This window comes from Ascaphus truei, chromosome 10, assembly GCF_040206685.1.
Source record: "Ascaphus truei isolate aAscTru1 chromosome 10, aAscTru1.hap1, whole genome shotgun sequence".
In the NCBI taxonomy this organism is placed as follows: Eukaryota; Metazoa; Chordata; class Amphibia; order Anura; family Ascaphidae; genus Ascaphus; species Ascaphus truei.
Window position 1 is genome coordinate 20,195,582 of NC_134492.1, and position 23,089 is coordinate 20,218,670.

The window sequence follows — 23,089 nt, forward strand, 5'->3', positions numbered from 1 at the left end:
CAGGAGTTGTGACATGCGATGCTTTCCTTTTTAATGCAGCCAATAGATGATGGATGTAACACAGGACAAATATATATATATATATATACACACACACAGATACATATATACATACATACACACTCACTCGCACAATCACAATTGGTTGAGTGCATACATGATATAAGTAGAGTATATGGTTTATGTACTGTAGCAGTAAAACCACATCTGGATGTTGTTGTATGAATCATGTGAATAAATACCTTTTTTGGAGACTGTTGAATATAAAATAGTTTCTATCAGAATGCCTTAATAAAAATAGCACCCATGGTCCTTCACAGAACTAAGAGTTTTGCCAAAATGTATCCAAACATGTAAATAAAGTAGGACCAGCTATGTCATAGCTAGGCATATAAACAAATTCTCATTGTATTTAACACCTGTATTCAGGTAGTGATACATATTTTTTGCATCATTGTGTTCTTTCACTGTGGTTTCAATCTTTTTGTTTTTGTTATAATTTATTTATTTATTTATAAAATATTTTACCGGGAAATAATACATTGAGAGTTACCTCTCGTTTTCAAGTATGTCCTGGGCATAGAGTTAAATGACAAATAATACATGGTTACAAATACAGTTACATAAGTGAACAGGGTATACATTATATACAAGACATTGCATGCACAGTTAAGATACTATATATTATGGGCGTATGTAACAGTTACAGACCAGATTAAAATGTGAGACAACTTTGGTTTTGAAAGAACTTAAACTGGTGGTGGATGTGAGAGACTCCGGTAGGTTGTTCCAGTTTTGGGGTGCACGGTAAGAGAAGGAGGAGCGGCCGGATACTTTGTTGAGCCTTGGGACCATGAACAGTCTTTTGGAGTCAGATCTCAGGTGATAAGTGCTGCATTTAGGAAGCTTTTAGAGTTTGGCTCTAGAAGGGTTAGTTTTGGCGAAGACTCCAAGGTATAGTCTTGCAATGTTCATTGTACAGTATATACCTCTTAAGATACTTATAACTTGTGTCAACATGTAATATAGTGTGCATTTCAGTTTCATTCAGGATACTGAAATCTATGCGTTTTAGGCAGGCGATCCCATGACTTGAGAAAATAGTAGTGCCTTTAGATGTTGACAAAGGTCCAAGGTTGGACCGAAATTTCGATTCTGCTTTAAATAAACAATGTATTCTTTATTAAGACCAATGAAGTGCATGCATATTTTTCCTTTTTGCAATTTACACGTTCCTGTGCTGGATTATTGTTTTAATGTGCACCTATGGCAGTGCTTTAGTACCGTGAGTGCTACTAACTGCGACGATGCTCGTCCCAGACTAGGAAGCTGACCTGCAGGAGTGAGGTAGGATGTAGAGACTGACCACAGGCCCGCGGGCCTGAGTCCTGCTAAGGATACAAGTTCGGTTCGTAAGCCAAGGTCGGGCCAAGGTGTAGCAGTGTAGTCGCGGTCACGGTTCCAAGATCAGGGCAGGAGAAACGCAAGCAGAATCCAAGTCCAGGCTGGCACACAAGGGATTAGATACTGTGCTTGTGCACTTGCTGAATGGAAATGGGTTCCTTATAAAGGCTAGGCCAGGTGTAGCCAATCTCATCCTCCATTTTGAATGGGGTGAGTCAAGCCACGTCCTGGCTTCAGCCATCTTGGTAGAGGCAAAGTAGTACCTCAGGGATGTGCTAATGCTGAAGTGGGTCGGCAGCGATGGCGGCCACTGACACTAACTCTACACATTTTTTTATAGTAGCACACAGTAACAAGTTAAATTAAGATTATTCAAAGTGTTTAATTGTCTCACTTGCCTGATGAAACCTGTTGTGTGATGTCCTCTGATTAAACTTTGGCTGACTGCAGTCTCAGGTGATTGTACTCTTGTACAGTATGTACAAGATCCAGCTGGGCACCGCTTTTCTGGGAATTAGAGCACACGTTTGGGCTTTTTGAATACGCAGAGACAAAAATATATAATCTTTCTTACACCTATTAAAAATATTTTCACATTCTCGAAGTGCCAGAATTGTTTACCTTTAGCACGGCAAGTAGCCTTGGGCAAGAGATCTAAGCTGTAACCAAATCGGGCTCTCATGGAAGTATTTATTTTCTGTACACATTGTTTCTCTGTTCTTGCCCACTCGATACACACACCTCCATTTGACTATTGACGCTAAGTCTTGTGATCTCATTACACTAAATGGAGCCTCCTTTCTGCTTTGGAAATGTAGTAATTGCATCCAAAATGCATCATTTTAAATCCTAAATTTTCTAAACTATACACGTGTAGGCCTCCTAAAATGTTTGAGTTTATGCTAAATACTGGTTGTGTTCCTGATTGTCCCAACTACATTTAGGATCCCTGCTTTGGACTCGAGCTTCATTTGGGAAAGCTTGGTGATTTGTGATTACTCATTCAACCAAATTAATCTCATGGTCTTCAACCAAACTGGAGAGCCGTTTTCGTTCTCTGTTTTTGGCTCCTCTTTTGGTTCTTGCTATTGATTCTCCCCCCCGCCCCCCTTGCATGGTTATCAAGTGGTATTAGCTTAGCACAGTTATCATTTGTAAGTGCTATAAAGATCATGGTTATGGTATAGGAGATGGTGCTCACAAAAATCACATGTGGCTCTATGAAAGAAAAAATATTTTTCTCTTTATTTCAGAGCATTGCCCTCTTATATCTTGGGCAGTGGAGACTTGCTCACACAAATTGAGGGTTTCACATGGAAGCGTAACCTTATATGGGTTACGCTCGATGTGACATCTCTATATAAGGCTATCTACCTCCCATGAACAGGGTTTATTACATGTATGAGGATTTGAATGGTAGTTCAGACACTAACAGAAATATCCCTCTGTTCTAATCTGGTTATTGTTTCTGATCATGTTCTTTGTGTTGGCTATATAGTGGAGATTTACCTTTTGGTGAATCATCACTCTGACCACAATTTACAGTATGCATTTTCTTGTCATCAATTGATCCATATTTACGAAACAGTATATTTATATGATATATATAAATAATGACAATTTGAGATGTTATAAATTAATTAATATAACCTTTACAGGGTATATTCTGTGCAAGGAAAGTAAGCGCAAACCTTAAATATACATATATATATATAAATAGAAACAAATAAATATCACCAAGAGGAGATGCAGCTGGTGTGAGAGATTTCGCAATCTCTCAAAGTAACTTCTGGGGGGAGGACAGAAAGCGCAAAAACTTCCTCTCCAAGGTGGAAATAGCACAAGGAATCTCAAATGGGCAGCATATGTAAAGAAAAAAGAAAGAGAAATAGTGCAACACAATTTAATTATAACATATAAGCGAGCAAGGAGGCTCCAACACACTCACATGCTCCAAGGTAAATAAAAGCAATTCAACCACTCTGGGTTCAGACGCTGTGTACAAGACTCCAGTCAGCTGTTCCTCGCTCTCCACTTCTGGATTCGATCGGCGTCTGACGTCACGAACCGGCTCCCTCAATCTCCTACAGCAAGGGGAGGAACATCTGGTTCCGTGAAGATCAGCACAGCGTAAGATATCCAAGCAGGAGAGCGCTGAGATAAGGTAGCTGGTATCACAGCAAAGAGTCCGTCAGAGGCACTGACTGCTAACACAAGGTCCAAGCGCATATAGAAAACCCTACGCGTTTCATCCAAAGTATGGACTTTTTCAGGGGTGTAGGGTTTTCTATAAGCGCTTGGACCTTGTGTTAGCAGTCAGTGCCTCTGACGGACTCTTTGCTGTGATACCAGCTACCTTATCTCAGCGCTCTCCTGCTTGGATATCTTCCGCTGTGCTGATCTTCACTGAGCCAGATGTTCCTCCCCTTTCTGTTGGAGATTGAGGGAGCCGGTTCGTGACGTCAGACGCCGATCGAATGCGGAACTGGAGAGCGAGGAACAGCTGACTGGAGTCTTGTACACAGCGTCTGAACCCAGAGTGGTTGAATTGCTTTTATTTACCTTGGAGCATGTGAGTGTGTTGGCGCCTCCTTGCTCGCTTATATGTTATAATTAAATTGTGTTGCACTATTTCTATTTCTTTTTTCTTGACATATGCTGCCCATTTGAGATTCCTTGTGTTATTTCCACCTTGGAGAGGAAGTTTTTGCGCTTTGTGTCCTCCCCCCACAGGGTATATTCTGCCTTCTATACGTTACATGTTTTGTAATTAAGATGAAACCAAGGTCTCATGTATGCCTCTGTCACCACCCCAGACCTCATTATGTAGATTCTCTCCATTTTTGTAAACTATCCATTTAGCTCTATACTTCCTTATATATTCCTTATTTTGAATATGGGTCTATATTATTAGATATTCTTTATAAATTTGGAAGTACAATTGTGATAGGTATGTTACTTATTAAAATCATAGCTAAAATACCATTTTATTTTTGTTTGGTGTCTTGACAGGTATGGGCATGAATTTTACACAGTATTCTGTATGTTTTTATAAGTTTTTTAATACCCTTTTCATATTTTGTCCATTGTTCATTTTTTTTCATTTGAATAAAGATTGTTATGTTGTATTATGCTGTCACATGACTTATTCGGCCAATGAGGATGGGCGTCATGTCAGCGCGACAGTGTTGGGTCGCGCTTGCCAATGGCGTCACTCTCATCCCCGTTTTGGCGCGAATTGGTATGTATAAAATTGTGTGAGATTTCAATTGTACCTTACACCTTGATAAAGTGCACGAAACGCGTAGGTGCATTTCATCTACCATCACCATCCTGCTTGAGCTTGCAATAAATTGATCTCCATAATAGAGTTGCCCTGGATTTTTATTCATTCATTTTTGCCCGAGTTTTGGCTGTTTCCTGCTGTGCCCTGCATCTCTCCACAGATTTTGCTATAAAGGCCAGACTTCCCTTCTCAGGAGAATAGCAAAACAAAGCATTTGAAGTGGTACCTTTAGCACAATCTTCTAGATTTGCCAGGTGTAACTTTCACAAGCAGTTTTGCTTGTGCTATCTTCATTGAAGTGAATTATGTTATTTTCTCCTTTTAAAGTACTTTTGGTCGAGTGTGTTGGGAGTAAAGAGATGTTCACCTTTTTTGGGGCGTTTCTTGTACAAACTTCCGTGAGTTGGTTCTTTGCTAATACAGTAGTTAAAATTCTGCTTTGAACATTTGGCAAAATATCATAGCTGAAGCCTAAAGTGTGAGACCAACGCAGAGAACTATCTGTCAGGTTGCTTACAACACTATGAAGCTGAAAGCTAAAAAGTGGTTGAATGCAAAGTTTATTAGAGAATGTACTTATTGTAGTTAATATAAAAAAAGCTTTGCAATGATAAACAGGTTTCATTGCCCCTTCAGTGTCAGCTGACTTCTACACCACTGTGAACAGGGATTTAGGAGAAATATATGTTAAATATGTTACTTATCCTCAATGATCTAAATCCTCATTAATCTTTGGCCATGTGGTTTTAAGTGTGGGAGGAAAGTGTGTGTGTGTGTGCGTGCGTGCTCTGGATTGTTATTGAAAACTTTGAGTAGTTCTTTGAGCTTGTTCTGTCCCACCCAAGTTATTTTATTTCACCTATTTTGTGTTTTCTTTTATGTTCTGTTTGGGGAAAACAATTGCAAATTATAATTTATGTTGTTTATTTGGCAACAAACAGTCTCCCTTGGTTCAAGACTTTGACCATAAAGTAAGTTCCCTACATTTCCATGCCTCAAATTATTTTATGTTGTCTGTTTTCATATTATTATCTAATACCTCATAGTTCTGTTTCCCTGTTCTTGGTCTTGTTCTGTTTCGTGCCTGCCATGATGTACTGAGATTTAGGTACATGCTAAACAACAAGATTTAAATAGAACTACATTTCCAATTTGGCATTTTGTACAATACAGTACCTGGGCTTGTGCAATAATTCACAAGTAAACCACTGATGGGAAACCTCCACGAGGACACGGAACTATCACTTTACCAAATTATGATATATATATATCATGAGAAATATATATTGTACTTTTTTTATTGTATATTATGTAATGCGAGTGCCGACCTGTGTGACTGAAATTGCAGTTGTGTATTAAGTGTGGAGTTAAAACAAGAAGTAGAAACAAGGAAGGTGGGAAACAAGTAGAGATGTGCAAATCCGCCTGAATTCGTTTCCTGGATTTTTTCGCATTTTAAACCCAAAATCCGTTTTGTGGTGTAAAAGCTGCAAACGTATTTGGTCAGTTTTAATCCGCATAGATTCATCAAAAACCGCCATTGGATAAAACCCGTGGTCGGATTTGTAGAATGCAATCCATGGATTCAGCAATCCGTTGGCGGATTCTGACGTGACAATCATATAAATAACAAATAACACAGATAACACATTCTGAAGACTACGCCAACGGATTGCTAAATCCGTGGAATAGATTCTACCAATCCGTCCACGGGTTGTGGTATTCACAGAGGGTATTGGTAATAATAATACAAAATCCGCAAAATGTGAATCGCCCTTTTTGAGATTGATCTGCTGAAATCTGCGGACCAAAAGGAACCGGCCGAGCCAAACACGTCCCCAAAATTTGCACATCTCTAGAAACAAGGTACTGTATATTGGAGTACAGTGACTTGTTTATACATATACTGGGGGCGGAGATTTTTGGGGGGGGCGCGGGCATCTGCAGAGGCCCCGCGCTCTTCCCCAGTGCATTTAAATGAAATTCCCGGGGGACCGCGCGAGGCCTCTGCAACCGCTACTTACCAAGATTCAGCCGGCTTCAGGATTCGTCACAATGTAATGCTGCACCGAGGTAAAGGGGGCGCGAGAATGGAGGACAGCAGGCAGGGGGGCACAGCAACTAAAGTTTGCGCTCCCCTGGACTAGAGCAATGAAATTAGCATTACAACGAAAGGAAACAGATTTTTGGGGATGCTAAAAGACTATTACATAACCAAAGTAATTGGGGAACCAACCAGGAGAGGGGCATTACTAAATTTGGTAATATCAAACCATGTAGAAGTAATAACAAATATTAAAGTCCCGGAACATTTGGGTTTGAAATAAATTATTAAAAAACATATTACATGGGTTCAAGAAAGGCTTTACATTTTAGAAAAGGAGATTTTAATAAATTGAGGAATAATCTACAAGGAATACATTGGAGTTACGTTTTTGGGGGGAAAAGGTGGATGATAAATGGTCAGTCTTTAAAACATTGTTAAAAAAGAACCCATCAGTGTATGTACTTGGGTAATAAATATAAAATAAACAAGTCTAAACAAATGTGGCTAAATAAACAGCTAGGGGGAGGAAATGGAAAGGAAGAGGCAGGCTTTTAGTGCAGGGGTTCGCAAACTTTTAAGTCTGTACCCCCCTGCCTGATCTCCCTCCCTCCCCCCCTGCTCGGGTCCCCTCTTCTCGGCTCCAGCGTCAAGTGATGCCCCAGGGTCATATGATGTCACCTTGTTATGGCAACACAACATCACGTGACCCCGCAGTCTCATTTTACGCCGGGTTGCCATGGAGACGCGTCCGCTGGAAGCCAAGGTAAGTAAATTTACAGAGGCCTCGCGCGGACTCCTGGCATTTAATTTAAATGCCTTCGGGGAAGCGTGGGGCTCCTGTAAATGCCGCGCCCCCCCAAAAAATCCCGCACCCCCAGTTTGCGCACTCCAGTTTTAGAGTCTTAAAGTCAGAAGAGGCTTAGGCATCGTATCAGAATTATAAGGAATGTAACAAAAGATGCAAAAGGGCACTCATATTAGAAACAAAGGATTGCAATAGAAAGTAAGCCTGTAAGCCTGACATCAATAGTGGAGAAGCTACATGAAGGTTTAGTACGGGTTAATATTCAGGAATACCTAACGGAAATCAAAATTATTAGCAGAGGCCTCAGGCACGCATGCGCAGAAGTCTCCACGGAGCACACGGTGCAGAGGACCACAGCAGCAGCATAGGGTGACACACACACACAGAGACACACACACATACAGAGACACACACACACACACACACAAGGAATTCAGTTGGTATAAATATAGAAATGCAAATAGCTTAAACAGGGAGTGTGTACCGAGCACGCGCGTTCTTAGTTAAACTTTGTGTTTTGTCACTGAAATTGTGTTTTGATTTTTCATTGAAAACATCACCATCCCAAAAACAATTTCTGTGACAAAACAGTTAAAAAACAAAGAAGTTTCACTTAAAATGCGCGTGCTTGGCGCACACACCCTTTTTTTTTTTTTTACATATATTTAAACTCAAGTTTCTTTTATATGTAGTTTTTTGCTCACATGTCGCCTTCTGTAAAAAAAATGCTGCTCTGTATCACGTGATCAGAACTCTAGGGAGAGATACACCAACCTCTGATACAGGTTATCCCACTGCAACGCCTTGTTTACTGCCATTCAAGTCAATAGGTGTAACACAGGATCAGAGTTGAGGATAAGCGGGAAAAAGCTGTATCGGGGGATAATGAATCTCTGCAGAAGGGTGATGCTGACATTGGGTACAATATACCACACATTCTTTATTTGCAAATCTTACATTCCCAGTTTCATTGAAGAAAATGTTTGATTTAATCTAGAATTAGATTTTCACTATATTTTAAGAGCATAAATATTGTATCCAAAATGTAATCCAAAGAGCATTTCTGAGCACATTGCAGGTTGGCATGAAAGCAGACACTTGTACCACTGCTTTGCCAGTTTGTCTACTGCTCTTCATATTAGCTTTTTATAGTGTTCTACACTAGAAAGGTTAACATCTGCTTTTAAAAGAATATAATTGCCTTCATGTTGGACTCTGTATTAATGGAAGAAATTATGCGTATCGCAAGACTCTGCCCTCGCAAAGAATGGATCAAATGGTGTCGGATAGTCTTTCTTTAAAGTCAGGATCTGTTACCCACGTGCAAAACACAATGTTGTCATTCCTCTGACATAAGAAAAACTAATTATCCAGTTACCCAGGACTACAGGGAATGTCTAATGACCCCTTTTATAGTTTAGAACCATGGCTATTGATAATGTTTCTCCATAGATTCAGTCTCAATCTACTGACCACAATCTACCTTCCCTCTGTCAAACAGCTTGACGGCTTCTCGTTTTATATAAAGATTCCCCAATATAGATGATGATTCCCTTGTTGGGATTTGCATTGTGGCCGAGGGTTTTTTTTCTTGCTTGCTTTTTGTGTGACCTTTAAACTCCAGTAACACAAAGGACATCTGTCTGAACTCTGGCAGACTTCCTTGGTATGTCATCTTTTGAGACAAGTGCAAGGCATGGGCCAGTGGTCCCTACGTACGTGTCCAGCAGAGAGGCGTGTGGCAACCTCATGACATCAGCTCATATCACTGTACCTGTCCTCACCACTAAATGTAGTTAAATACATTTTACAGAATGAGATGCATTCCGGCTTAAAAAAAAGACGTTTCACTATGGCACTGAGCCACTGATTGAGCCACCAGTGCTGAAGCAGGGATATCCTTAAAACCTGACCTGTTCGTGGCCCTTGAGTTCTGGAGTTGGTCATCCCTGATGTAATATATGAACAGTTTTTTTGGGGGTTTTTTTGTCCAATGATTCCTTATGTATGCAGATAATCTAAAATACAGTACTTTCAGAAATGCATTTATTACCAGCAATCCTGTGATACACGTCATGTCTTGGAAGCGTCCTTTTTCCATTCAGCTTTTTTATTGTTCTTTTTTTCAGGTTCTCCAAACCAGCACCGATGTTTCTAGATGACTCTTTCAGAAAATGGGCGAAGATCCGTGATTATGTCCCTCCATTTGGAATTAAAGGACAAGGTAACACAACATCTTGGCATGATAGAAAAAGCCTCATGCACACACCATTTATGCGGTTCAGCAGAAAAATCTACTGTGATGAATGAAGTAATGGGTGTTGCTCCCAGATGAACAGTGATGGTGCAAGTTTTCTTGATCATTAAACCTCTACACCAGTGCTTTCCAACCTTTTTTTGGTTAAGGAACCCTGAGTGAAATTCTGATGAACCCCCAACCCTCCCTAATAGCGAGTCTGGGATCAGATGCATTATAAGGAACCCTGACCCTCTCTAATAGCGCGTCTGAGATCTGATGCATTGTAAATGTTTCCGTATTTGATGACAAGATAATTGCAGGAACCCTTTAGGGATGCCCGATGAACCCAAGGGTTCCTAGGAACCCTGTTGAAAAACACTGCTCTACACTATGCAAATTTGTGTTGAATTGTTTGAAAATGCAACCAACTTCAGACAGTACAAGGTCAATTAAACCTAGATAAATGTTGCAATTGCATTAGAAGCGATGTGAGCCCTATGCTTTTCAGTAATTCCCTTGTGGTTGATGTGGCAGCTTTATTTAACCAGTAGCTATTGAAAAGTTATGTAAATAGTCGCTGTCACGTCTGGATCCCCCCCTTTTTTTTTTAAACTTTAGTTCGATCCAGATGCTCCTTCATCACTTGTTTGATTTGTAACATAAATGATGTAGCACGTTTCCATCTGCAGCATGAACTCACTAGCAGGTTAAACCAACTACAAAGTGTGTGCCAAGAAGAAAAATGTGCATCTGACCCTTTTTCTCTTAATGTGCTACATGATCTGTTTGATTGCTCTGACATTGCTACTCTTTCAAGGGGTCATCTAGGGTGAGAGGCATTTGTTTACCTGCAGTTTAGCAGAGCATGACGCTCTTTAACTCCTCAGCAGATGAACTCCAGTACCCAGCACCAATTTTCTTAACTTGGGAATGTTTGCATGTACAGGCAGTCCTCGTTTTACAACGCTTCGCTTTACAACGAATGGCTTATCCAACGCTATGCAATGCATACCTATGTTCATCTTTACAACGCCAAAACGGCTTATCGAACGCTCTTACGACGCTTTGCAACGTTGTGTATGTGTATATATATATATATATACACATTTCACATAAACTACGTTGCAAAGCGCCGTAAGAGCGTATATATATAATATTATACTATATAATATTATTTTATACTATATAATATATTATTTATTATGTTATATTATATATAATACAGTATATACACTATATAATTTATGTGCGTGCTGCATATCTTATAGCTTGCATAAAATATTTGGTGTATTTTAGTGTTAAAAATGCCTTCAGGAACGGAACCTTTAATTTAAACAGTGTTCCTATGGGAAAATGTGTTTCGCTTTACAACGTTTCGCTATCCAACGCCATTTTGAGTAACACATTGTGCCGGATAACTGAGGACTGCCTGTATAGACAAATCAACACATTACCACCTCACGTGCACATAGTGCAGGTTTAAGCCATCGCACTTTCCCGGTGGAAATTCCTTCATGTTACTTCTTGCTTTCTGTACCACTTTCTAGGTGCATGTTGCTTCTTGCTTTCTGGACCACTTTCTAGGTGCATGTTGCTTCTTGCTTTCTGGACCACTTTCTAGGTGCATGTTGCTTCTTGCTTTCTGGACCACTTTCTAGGTGCATGTTGCTTCTTGCTTTCTGGACCACTTTCTAGGTGCATGGTACTTCTTGCTTTATGTACCACTTTCTAGTTGATGAACCTTTGCTAAACCGTACAGTATTTTAGGAATAACGAACACAAATATCACTTGTGAGCACATTCAAATGTCTGAGACAGGTCTACCACCCTTCTTTTCCCCATTATCTCTTAGCACTGCAGCTAGGGATTCTGGGTAATGACATGTAAATGAGCACACAGTGTCACATTTTACGTCATGTAAATTTTGACATGGACCTCTATAAGCACAAGCCGGCCGCATTACACAGCTTTTCAGCACAGCTGGGGTTAAAGAAGCGCACAGCCAGTAACCCTACTCACAGACAGCTGTTCCGACCTTTTGGGTCTCTTCAGTGTGAGGCTAGTTATACTGGCTTTGCAATGTGAAGTTGAAATACGTTATGGGGAGTAAAAAAAAGGGAGAAAACCCCTCCACCGTACAGTGTAGAGCAGCGGTGCGCAAACTGGGGGGCGGGAGATTTTTCTGGGGGCACGCGGGCGGTTGCAGAGGTCCCACGCTCTTCCCCAAGGCATTAAATTAAATGCTGAGGAATCGCACGAGGCCCCTGCAACACTCCACTTACCGTGATTCAGCCGGCTCCAGGACGCGTGACCTTTGACGCGGCGGGGTCATATGACGTCACGGTTGCCACAGTAACGTGACGGCAAATGACGCAGCGGGTAACATGACGTCACACGACCATGACGCCGCGCGAGGTAAGGAGGGGTGGCCAACGAAGAAGCCAGCAGGGGGTGCGCAGCAAAAAAAAGGTTTGCGCGCCCCTGGTGTAGAGCAAATAAAAATACCACTCGTGAGCACATTCACATGTCTCAGACAAGTCTGCATTGCTGCCTTTCCCCATTATCTCTTAGCATACAGTACTTCCACTGCAGCAAGGCATTCTGGGAATAACCAAATAATTAGCTAATCGCCGTGATTGTACGTAATTTATATATTAGTAGAGCATTGATGAGTTATCCCCAAAACATTTCTTAGTTGTGCTTCCTTGTAGATGGTTCAGATGCACTGACCTACAGTTATAGGTCGACATTCATTAACACTGCTTCATTTTCTTGCAGAATGATGTAGATAACTATGTAGACTATGGTCCCCTTAGTACTGCAGAGTTTTGGGGTTCATCACATGAACCTTCTCATTCACGAATGTTGATAAAGTGAAGAGGGTAGCATTTTGTGTAGGCAAACATGTCCAGTATAAAGGCTTAGTGGTAGCAAAACATGGCCAAAATCTGTTTCATTTCACATTTGTAGCAACTCTTGTAGTAATTTGTGCACCCACACACAGTATGTTATAATGGTCACAAGAAGATATGAACTACTGTAAGTATTAAGATATGTAGATTGGAAAACAGTTAGAGCATGCTAGTATTTTTCTCTGCACATTTTTAAGCACTTTAATGTACAATACTCTATAATACATTATAGTGAATGCTGTTTACCAAACGTGTAAAAAAACAACAAAAAAAACACTTCCTAGGAACGGAATAATTTTTATACATTGTATCAGATTTGAACTATTGTTGCTCTTGGTATTTCACATACAGTACGTGTTCCTCCTAGGCTGGTTCTGATGAAGAATTTGCTAGTAGTTACATTGTCTCGATGTTTAACCTACAGGAGATGGATGAGACCTGTGATAGCTATATAGAAAACTAGTGAAACTCTAAATCTAATGCAAGCAAAGATTACAAAAAAGGAATTGGGACCTGCTTAGTTTTCCAAGGGAAAGAACGGAAATACTACAAAATAAAATACATTTTTATTATCTGTCACATTATATTACGGCTTTCTACATTATTTACTTTTATTGACCGATTGTTTCCTTTTTCTGATTAAACCAAAAGAACTTCCTGAATAATAATAATAATAAAAATAATAATACAATAATATATGCCAGTGACATTTCCAAAGCTCAGGAATTCCTACAGCTTTCTTGCTGGTTTCCAATGTTGACACACATGTGCTGAACGGCTACTGTACCATTCACGTCCTCCATACCATTTATTAAAGGTCACTCACAAAGCTAGAAACAATCGGGGCTTGTTTGCCACTTTCAGTTCGGCCTGAAACAAATTACCATTACATTTTCCTCTAACGTTTTCACGCTATTGCGCTGTTGTTGTTGAGCTAGTGCATTCGAATATATGACCATTCACTGGGCAGAACAATGCTGTGATGTGGTTCATTTCGTGCCATATTCCATGCAACATCTACTTGGAACTGAAGGAATTATTATTCTGTTGCAAGATGCACAAGTCAAAATCTACATACAGTAGCCGTACAATGGAACCTAGTAACTGCTTCCAAATTTGGAAATGGCTGTATCTAAAATGATTTATAAGAGTCAAATACTAAAGAAGCATCAATTGATGTATGAATCGGCAGCAAAATGGCAAAGGGGTTTATTTTGTATCTGCTGAAGCTTCCGATTAGGCTGTTTGCAGATGGAATTCCCCATTGAAGTCGATGAGGGAATGTTGGCTGAAAATGGCCTGATTTGGCCCTTTTTGGCAGATCAAGAATACGCCCCTAAAACTGCCTTATCATTTCATAGTAAGCAAAGAAGGATGGGGGGGCGTGCTGTTGGGGGGCCTTTCTTCCATGTAGCAACAAAGGAGGGGGACGGAGTAGGTGGTATGATACCTTTTATTGATCATTCACGGTCTTGTCCCACTTCCCTCTCACATCTCCTGTATATCTAAGAGAATAGCCCTCTATAGGATGTCTCTACTGTTAATTCTCACACGGGGCTACCTGCTTCTACCTCATCTTATTTCACACTTCCTGTCGGCATCCATTGTAGCCTGATATCCCTCTGACATACGCTGTATAATTATATTGTGTTTCTGTATTTCTGCCACAGCCGATAAAGGACCCCGAGAGGTTACAAAGCTTGTAACATACTATTTGTTGGTCCAATAAAATATCCCCTACTCCCTCTCCCTCCTTTGTTATCCTTTCATAAACTGCTTCAAATGTTCATTGCTGTAGGGGCAGTGGGTGCTGTGCTGCAGTCTCTGTTAATTTGTTTGGTACAGAAACAGAATGTATTCAGAGAAATGTATATATTTTAACACATCACTTGTGACATTTGTACAACGAAAGCCTCTCTGTAGAAACTATAGGCACTTTAAAACATTAATTTCTCACCTGCTGCCGCCTCAACCAACTATCTTGCTCCACTACCTAATTCCAGTGTAATTGCTCTGTAGACACATGTTGAGATATTTTGTTGCATGCCTAGGGCCTTAGTTAATGTCCTGTATGCATACTGTAGATCAAGTTACCAGTTTGTGATCCATAATCTTGACTGCTTGATCTGTTTGTTATAGGAGACCTGGGTAGGATTAGGATTTGTATGTAGCACTTGGATAACAGAGCACACTAAAATGAGAATTGGCACAATGTACTGTAATGAATTGGTCACTGTCATGTTTGACATTTTAAACATTAACTTGATTATTATAGGCCCAATGGTTAGCACTATATATAAATTGTTGCTTTTCTGAAAATAATTGGGTATCTAACTTCACTGACCCAATATTGCTTGTTCCACCGTATAAAGAGGCAATCTAAGCATCTTAAAAAAATCTTTTTTTAAATTTTAATATATGCAGCTTTGGATTTCCTTTATTGAAAATGAATTACCTAAGGTGCCGGACGGTTCATTTTCCTGTGATCGATCAGCAAAATTCTGCTTCCCAGGGTTCACTAAATGGCTGCCTTTCAGTTTCAATCAATCCCTCAGTCATGTGTACTTCAGCAGCAACAATGTATTGTTATATAGCTAAGATAACATTATCTATTGTTACAGTTTGCAGCTCAAACTGCTGGGAATATTGACAACAAATTATCACAAACAGGAAAGTGTTACAACAATGGCATTAAGAGTTGAATTTTAAAATAAAAAAAGTAGTAAGTATTATCTAATACTACAGAACTGATTTATATGAATCTAAAAAAAACACATGTAGAATATTTCTTGGATTGCTTCTTTAAAGCTACAGTTCAAGCAATATCCTACATGTGTGTTTTTTTTAAATAAATCAGTTTTGTTTTTTAAAGACATTTTTAATGTATTCTAATGTAACAAGCATTTTTGTTTCTATAGCAACCATTTACAAAGTCACATCCCCTTCCTCTTCTGAGACAGGCCCTGGCTCTTGAGCTCTGCCCTCTCTCTAGCAGTGCACCAATTGTATCTTGTGCCTGCCGGGTCACAGAACTTTGCATCTTGGGTAATCTTCTGCAGCCCTAACAGTGATTTTAAAGAACCCCCAAGCCGAATCTTCATCGATCAACTACAGGGGGAATAGATTGATCGGCAACTTAGCTAATCACTTGTCAGTGTGCAGATTGTATTGATGCACATATTGAATGGATTTTTTTTAAATAAAATGTCAGCTTGAACTGCAGCTTTAAGGCAAAATGGGTAGTCCTTAGAAATGGGAGAAGCACAGTTGGACTCTGCGGTACCCCCTGGGGACTTTAAGGTAAAAATGATCCCACAAATCAACCCCCCAACTCACCCAACATATTGCTGCTTTAAGTGCCGGAACACTGGTGCAGCTTGAGTGCAACGGTCTTCTGTTAGGGCTGGGACCCGCTGCGCCCGGCGGCGCGGGCGGCCACATGCGAGTTCCCCACCAGCAGGGGAATCCTCCCGAGCCGGTCCCGGTCCCCCCTGGCTGAACAGCTCACTACACGCTGTGACGCGTCAGCCGCTAGGGGATTCAAGAGAATTGTAATCCCTAGCGTCGACGCGTCACGTGGTGTGGCTGTGAGCCAATGACGAGGGGAGGCTTCGGGAGGAGGGGAGGCTTTGGGGAGCGGGGAGGAGTGTGGAGGGAAAGCAGTGTGAGTGCCTGTCTTTGTTTGTGTATGTGTGTGCCTGAGTGCGAGTGCCTGCCTCTGTGTTTGTGTGTATGTGTGTGAGTGCCTGCGTGTGTGTGTATGAGTGCCTGCGTGCGTGTGTATGAGTGTATGAGTGTGTGTGTGTGTGTTGCTTTTGATTACCTTCCATCAGCAGCTCCAGAGCCCGAGCCCGTGGAGGGGGGTGGGGGTTGCGGGTCCCTCCGCTCAAGCCACGCCCCCCCTCCCGCTCAAGCCTCCCACTCCCGCCCACCTCCCGCTCCGGCTCCCGCTCCCTACAGACCGCATATCGCGGTCTGTCAGCGCCCCGCCTGTCTGCAGTGCGGGCACGCTGACTAAGGGAGCGGGGCCTTAGCCTTACACAACCACGTGATTGCATGGGTTAGCGTTCACGTGGTCGCCGGCAAGCCCTCCAGGATGTGAACAGAAGTAGACGATAATGTAGACAAGGGAAAATCCCTAATTGGGTGCTCTATATCCTTAGTGTTGCCTGTGAGCATGACAATAATAATGCACAAACCAGGTTACATCCTTTTGAGACATAAATCACGTATAATCCCAGCGTGGCGTAAATAATAAATATAATAGTCCATGCAGTGAGGGGAGAAGCCGTCTAACCTGTTCCCGGTGAGTATGTCACTCCACCCGGCGGTGCCCCTCTGGGCGGGCTTTTCAAACCTCCCGTTATCTCACTGGATGTGAGCACATGTACTCACGGTTGATAGTTGAACTCTATTCCACCTCTCTGGCACCACGCACCCGCACATCACGGGCAGGGAGTGAATAAATTAAAAAAGTTCAAACCACCATGTATGCCATCAATCACGTGTGCACTAATGCTAAAGATGCATAATTGTTTATTAGTAACCTAATGTGGACACAAGATGAAGGCATACTAAAACAAAGTTTAAAAACAGTGCAGAAAGAGAAAGAAAAGTGAATAACAATTAGCTTGTCCGACCTAGCACATCAAACTGAAGCACACTCACAATACATATTAAAAAACAAGTATTACTCAAAAAAACCAAGAAAAAGAACGCAATTAAAAAAAAGGGGGGGAAAGAAAAATTATACTGCAGATCCACACCTAATATAGTTGTGCCCATACAAATGGTCATTAGACATAGACTCATATAACTATTTCCTGGCGTAAACAAAGAGAGAAAAAGGAAAACAGTATAATCGTGATCAAAATAGGAATCTTTCTAAGAAAAGAAAAAGTCTATATATATAAGCATGCATAACGAAAAAAGAAGTACACATAAGAAAATAACAAAAAATAAATTGCTAAAACAAAAACTCCTATGTTGAAAAAAATAATAAAAAAGAAAATGATATATAATAATCATAATAATAAGAACAGAATAATCAGGATTTATATGATCAATCATCTGTTATGGATCTATATTATTTTTCTCTCCCTTTAACATAGTATATGGAGAGATTTTGACAATTATTTATGACTATGGACTTATGTCCTAAAACTTATCTAAGTCAGAATGAACATATTATAACAACATCAGATATAATCCTTATAACAACAGTTGTCAAAGCGTAGAAATAAAGTCAATGAGTCAAGGGTTCAAAAAGTAACAACATGAGTTTATCTGTACCAAGGCACAATTGAGAGAAAAGAATTCCAACAAGGAACTCAGGCCTCTGCCAACATATTGATTGGTATCACATTTTATACATTTCAAAATGAGTAATACATCCCTTAAGGGGGCTGGCTTAGAGATAAATAATATATGATGACTTAAACAAAAATACATATTGATATATAAATATGCTTTACATTGCTATATTCTTACCCTCTTATCACCATAATGTGGGCCGCCTTTAACCTTGTGACATAAGGGAGTTACTGTGTCCAGCCCTGTATGTACTGTAGCTGTCAGATAACAGCTACACTATGGTCAGCAGAAATATCTTAAGACAGGAAAAACCTCTTACGAATGCTATTTCAATTCTTGCATGCCTTGTAGGAATTACACAAGGGTGAGTTACATCCAGGAGCGATACTCTGCAGAATCAAACATTCACAGTTCATACACGAATTAAACAAATAAACATACATACAAGCAAACACTCAAAATGGCGGTTAGGCCAAAATGGAGGTGATGATAGCCACACACATTATCTCAATCTTCACACAGTACATATATAATAGTAATTGTTATTTTTAGTAAGCGTTAACCACGAAGCAGCTATATGGCAGATTCCAGGAGAGAACTGATATCATACAAGAAAAATTAAATAATTCAACAACAGGATATTTTTGGGAGAGTTTGTGATAGTATACAGCACATCCTAAAGGGGATTTTTTTATCAAACCGATCAGGAATGAATAAATTCACACCCAGTATAGACTCAGTGGTAACAAACAGAAACATACCTAATATGAGTATATATCACTCATGTCTATAGGCCAAATCCCAATCCACATTAATACCATGTGGGTGGAGACTGTTCATACAAAAAATCCAAGACATTTCTCGTTTATTTAAGATGTTAAGTCTGTCTCCCCCTCTTGTTGCTGCTGGTACATGCTCTAAACCTGAGAAGGAAAAACCCTGAATACCTCTCATAGGGCAAGTAGAAAAATGTCGTGAGACTGGGTGTAGGGTATCCATCTTTTTAATTAACCGTACATGTTCCTGAATTCTTTGTTTTAGGGGCCTGATGGTGCGACCAATATATACTTTATCACAATTACATCTAAGCATGTAGACTAATTAGCTTGTGTTGCAGTTAATGAAAGTCCTTATGGTCCTAACTGACCTGGGTTTTAAACACTCTATCTTTTTAAGATTTTTAGCAAATCGACAAATATTACAGTGGCCACACTGAAAGAAGACCTTGGGAATATTCATTATGCCTGTGGTATGTTGAGAGGAAAATAAACTTGGTGACAGATATGATGCCAAAGACTTTGCTTTGCGAAATACGATTTTTGGTCCTTTGTCAGTAATATCCTTTAGATCTACATCTAATTTCAGTGTGTCCCAATGTCGTGCTACAATTGACCGTATAGCATTAGATTGTCCACCCTGCTGCGTAATGAAAAGAGGTAATGATTTTGTTCCTTTTTTACCCCACTGTCCTTTCTTCGAGAGATTCATGGAGAGGAGTTGATCCCTCTCCATAGATTTCACCAAGGACAATGTATCCCTAAGTTCCTTTTCATTGTACCCCCTCTCTTGGAACCTAGTACTGTAATGAGTTTTTGGGCTCGTATATCAAAGCTTTCTTCCGTAGAACATAGCCGTTTTAAGCGTAATAGTTGGCCCTTTGGGATTCCTCTCTTAAGAGGCCCAGCATGGTTACAATTGGCCATGAGGTATGTATTCCTAGAGTTGGGCTTTCTATATACGTCAGTCTGTATATTCCTTTCTTGATGAATGTATAACATGAGGTCTAAAAAACATATATGATGAATATTGTGCTCATATGTGAAAAATATATTATAATCATTCGTGTTAGGAGTTTGGATAAAGTGTTCCAAAGTTTGTGCACCCCCTTCCCATATAAAAATAAGATCGTCAATATATCGTCGATAGAAAAGAATATTTTTACGAAATAAATTGTGATCACCATAAATAAAAAGTGACTCCCATAATCCCATAAACAAGTTAGCAAACGATGGTGCAAAAGATGTGCCCAGAAGTAGACGATACACAACTTTCAATCACATTCGCAGTTAACTCTATATACCCTTGGGAAAAGAGCATTATTAGCCTGTCGTTTCCCTAGAGCAGGGGTGGGCAACTCCAGTCCTCAAGGGCCACCAAGAGGTCAGGTTTTCAGGATGATATCCCTGCTTCAGCACAGTTGGCTCACGACTGAGCCCCACCCCCCCCTCTCTGTGTTCTTCTTCGGAAGAACACAGCGGCTCCCAGTAGCAAGAGGATGAACATCCAGCAGCAAACAAGGGCTGTCCCTCTGCTCATGCTGTGCTCCCGTGTGCCTCTTACAGTCTCTTTCTCAAGATAACCAGTGATAGTGGAACTGGACGCATCTTTCTCGCCAGCAATCCTAGGCTTCTACAAAGCCTATCTAGATGTTCTTCTGAGTTGGTTACTCTATATAACCCCAGTGCCTGATTTACACGTAGAACATGCGAGTTTAACATTCACAGACAAGTCCAATTTGTATTTAAATTGTATATACTGTGCTGCTCTATTGTTGTTACTTATTTTTTCTATGTCCCTGAATGAAATTTGCGCCCCGATTTTCTCTGCTACTGCAGAGGAGTGTAAAGCATGAAAAGTAAGGAGGTTAATTTTACTGACTATCGAGGGTTGGAGGGGTCCTTGGAGCTGGGAGTTGGGGGGTCCCCAGAGCTGGGTCAGAGGGTTTCCTGAAGCTGGGAGTTGGGGGGAGTGCTGGGAGTTGGGAGGGAAGTCCTTGGAGCTGGGAGTCGGGGGGAGAGCTGGGAGTTGGGTAGAGTCCTTGGAGCTGGGAGTCGGGGGGAGTCCTGGGAGCTGGGAGTTGGGTAGAGTCCTTGGAGCTGGGAGGAGTCCTTGGAGCTGGGAGTCGGGGGGAATCCTGGGAGCTGGGAGTTGGGGGGGAAGTCCTTGGAGCTGGGAGTCGGGGGAGTGCTGGGAGTTTGGGGGGAAGTCCTTGGAGCTGGGAGTCGGGGGGAGTCCTGGGAGTTGGGGGGGGTAGTCCTTGGAGCTGGGAGTCGGGGGGAGTCCTGGGAGCTGGGAGTTGGGTAGAGTTGTTGGAGCTGGGAGTCGTGAGGGTCCCTATAGAGCTGGGAGTTTTTAATTTTGGGGGGAAATTGCTGCTTTAATCCCCTCATGGTTGGAGTAGTAATGGTTAAAGGGGCAGTGCTTCCTAGGATAAAGGGAACTAATAGCAGTGGCGTGTCAAGTAGTTGAAATGAAAGTGATTGACACAATTTTTAAACAAATCACAGAAGTATTTTTTCATTGTAAAGATTCTTTCAAAATATTTAGTATCCCCATAGTGACTAAATGATTTGGAATGTTTTTCTGATCAGTGCCAAATCTTCTTTTTGATAAGTTTGTTAATAAGCGGTGGTGTACACAGGTGGATTGTAGATCCAGTCCTTTTCTCTCTTGTTGGGCTAATGATGGGAGCACTTTTAGTTTACAGAGGTAATGAAGAAGAACAATAATTACCAGACAACGTGTCAATGTAGCAGATCAAAAGAAAATAGAAACATACAGTATCTAATTTTAAACAAAAAATAACTGAGTTTCACTTAGGCTGCGCTTATAGTGTCCGCGACGGCGACATGACATCGCCCGAAAACAAAACAATTGACTCCATCACCAGCGCTTATAGTAAGCGCGACGGCGACGGAGCGTCTGGAAAATTGGTAGCGGGTTAAATTTGATTTTTCAGAGGCTGTCGCCACATGTGACAGCCTCTGAACCAATCAATCACCCTGTCGCCTGCGACGTAGCTGAAAGTTAAAGTATAACTTTCGCTACTGGCGACGGGGACGTCATCCGTCGCGTTGCCGTCGCCCGCACTATAAGTGCCACCTTAGTTATAATGTAATTTAATTTCACTTATTAAATATTTCCGAGAGCTTAAGTGGTTTTAAAAAAAATTCAATAGAAATCTTGCCTGCTATTTGAAATAGCTTCTTTAAGTTTTCCTGCATTGTCTGTATTATTCTGTGGTCATAAAGACATCATCTGCACTAAATTCACGTATTTGTGTTTCCCCAGGAAACCCTATCATTGTATTAATTCAAGGCAGGTGCTGCATGCAGACAACCCATTGCTACATATGGGGAGCACATGGTCACAAGCATGGTACCACTGCTTGAATGAGTCAACACAGAACCTGCTGACCGTATACAGTTTCAATTACCAATCCCTTACAAAACTAGAGAAAATCAGTAATTACATTTCTATGTTCTTAGAAATTCCACAATGTTCATAATTATTATTTGGGCAAATCCAAGTTAATATAATAATAGTAATAACAACTTTTATTTCATATATAAAGCTTTTCTCCCAATGGGACTCAGTGATTCACAATTACAGTACAGTGCGCAGCAAGCAGCACTGTACAGACACAGTCCCTGCCCCTTAGAGCTTACAATCTATGTGTTTTTGGTGCCTGAGGCACTGGGAGCTAGAGTGACTTGCTCAAGGTCACAAGGAGCCGACACCGGGATTTGAACCAGGCTCCCCTGTTTGAAACCGAGTGTCGTTATCAGTCAGTGACTCACTGAGCCGCTCCTACCGCCCTTCAGACGTTGGTGAAAGAAAATGGTAGCATTCTTTTTCCAGTCCTGAAACGTGTACAATGTTAACACCCCCCCCCCCAAGCTACAAGAACATTAATCAATATAAAATATTGCTTGTCTAACCCCCCCCCCCAACCCCCCTCTCTAAAGGGGTACTAGTATGGTTAGTGTGTACTGGGCAACACCATGGGATCATGACATCACAGAGAGTATGTAAGGGGAGGGGAAACTTCGAGGAGGTTAGGTTCCAGGAAGACAAGAGGAGAGGAGCCTCAGTGAGAGTAGATAAGTAATGTTTATAAAGTAATAGCCCCCCTGTTTATTATGTTGTAGATAGAAACAGTACCCCTTAAGTTAGGATCCCCAAAAGAAGGAATGAAGTCCTGAATAGTTGGGGGAATGGAATACGGCACGCCACAGAGGGCCTCAGGAAAGAGGGGTCCTGGGTGCTGGTCGGATCTGCTCCAACTGCGGATCGATGCAAA

General features: G+C 41.0%; 1 protein-coding gene across 8 annotated transcripts in view; it reads left to right on the top strand.

Moving 5' to 3' along the window:
* Window positions 1–23,089, top strand: part of ST3GAL3 (ST3 beta-galactoside alpha-2,3-sialyltransferase 3) — a 244,633-nt gene that overhangs the window by 180,481 nt on the left and 41,063 nt on the right. For all 8 annotated transcript variants that reach the window (XR_012804050.1, XM_075616099.1, XM_075616098.1 and 5 more), the window contains one exon: window positions 9,672–9,766. Coding sequence is in view for 7 of the 8 variants with exons in the window: in XM_075616099.1 (XP_075472214.1) it covers window positions 9,672–9,766 (95 nt within the window). In the remaining variant the exon portion in view is untranslated. The remainder of the gene's footprint in view (window positions 1–9,671; window positions 9,767–23,089) is intronic.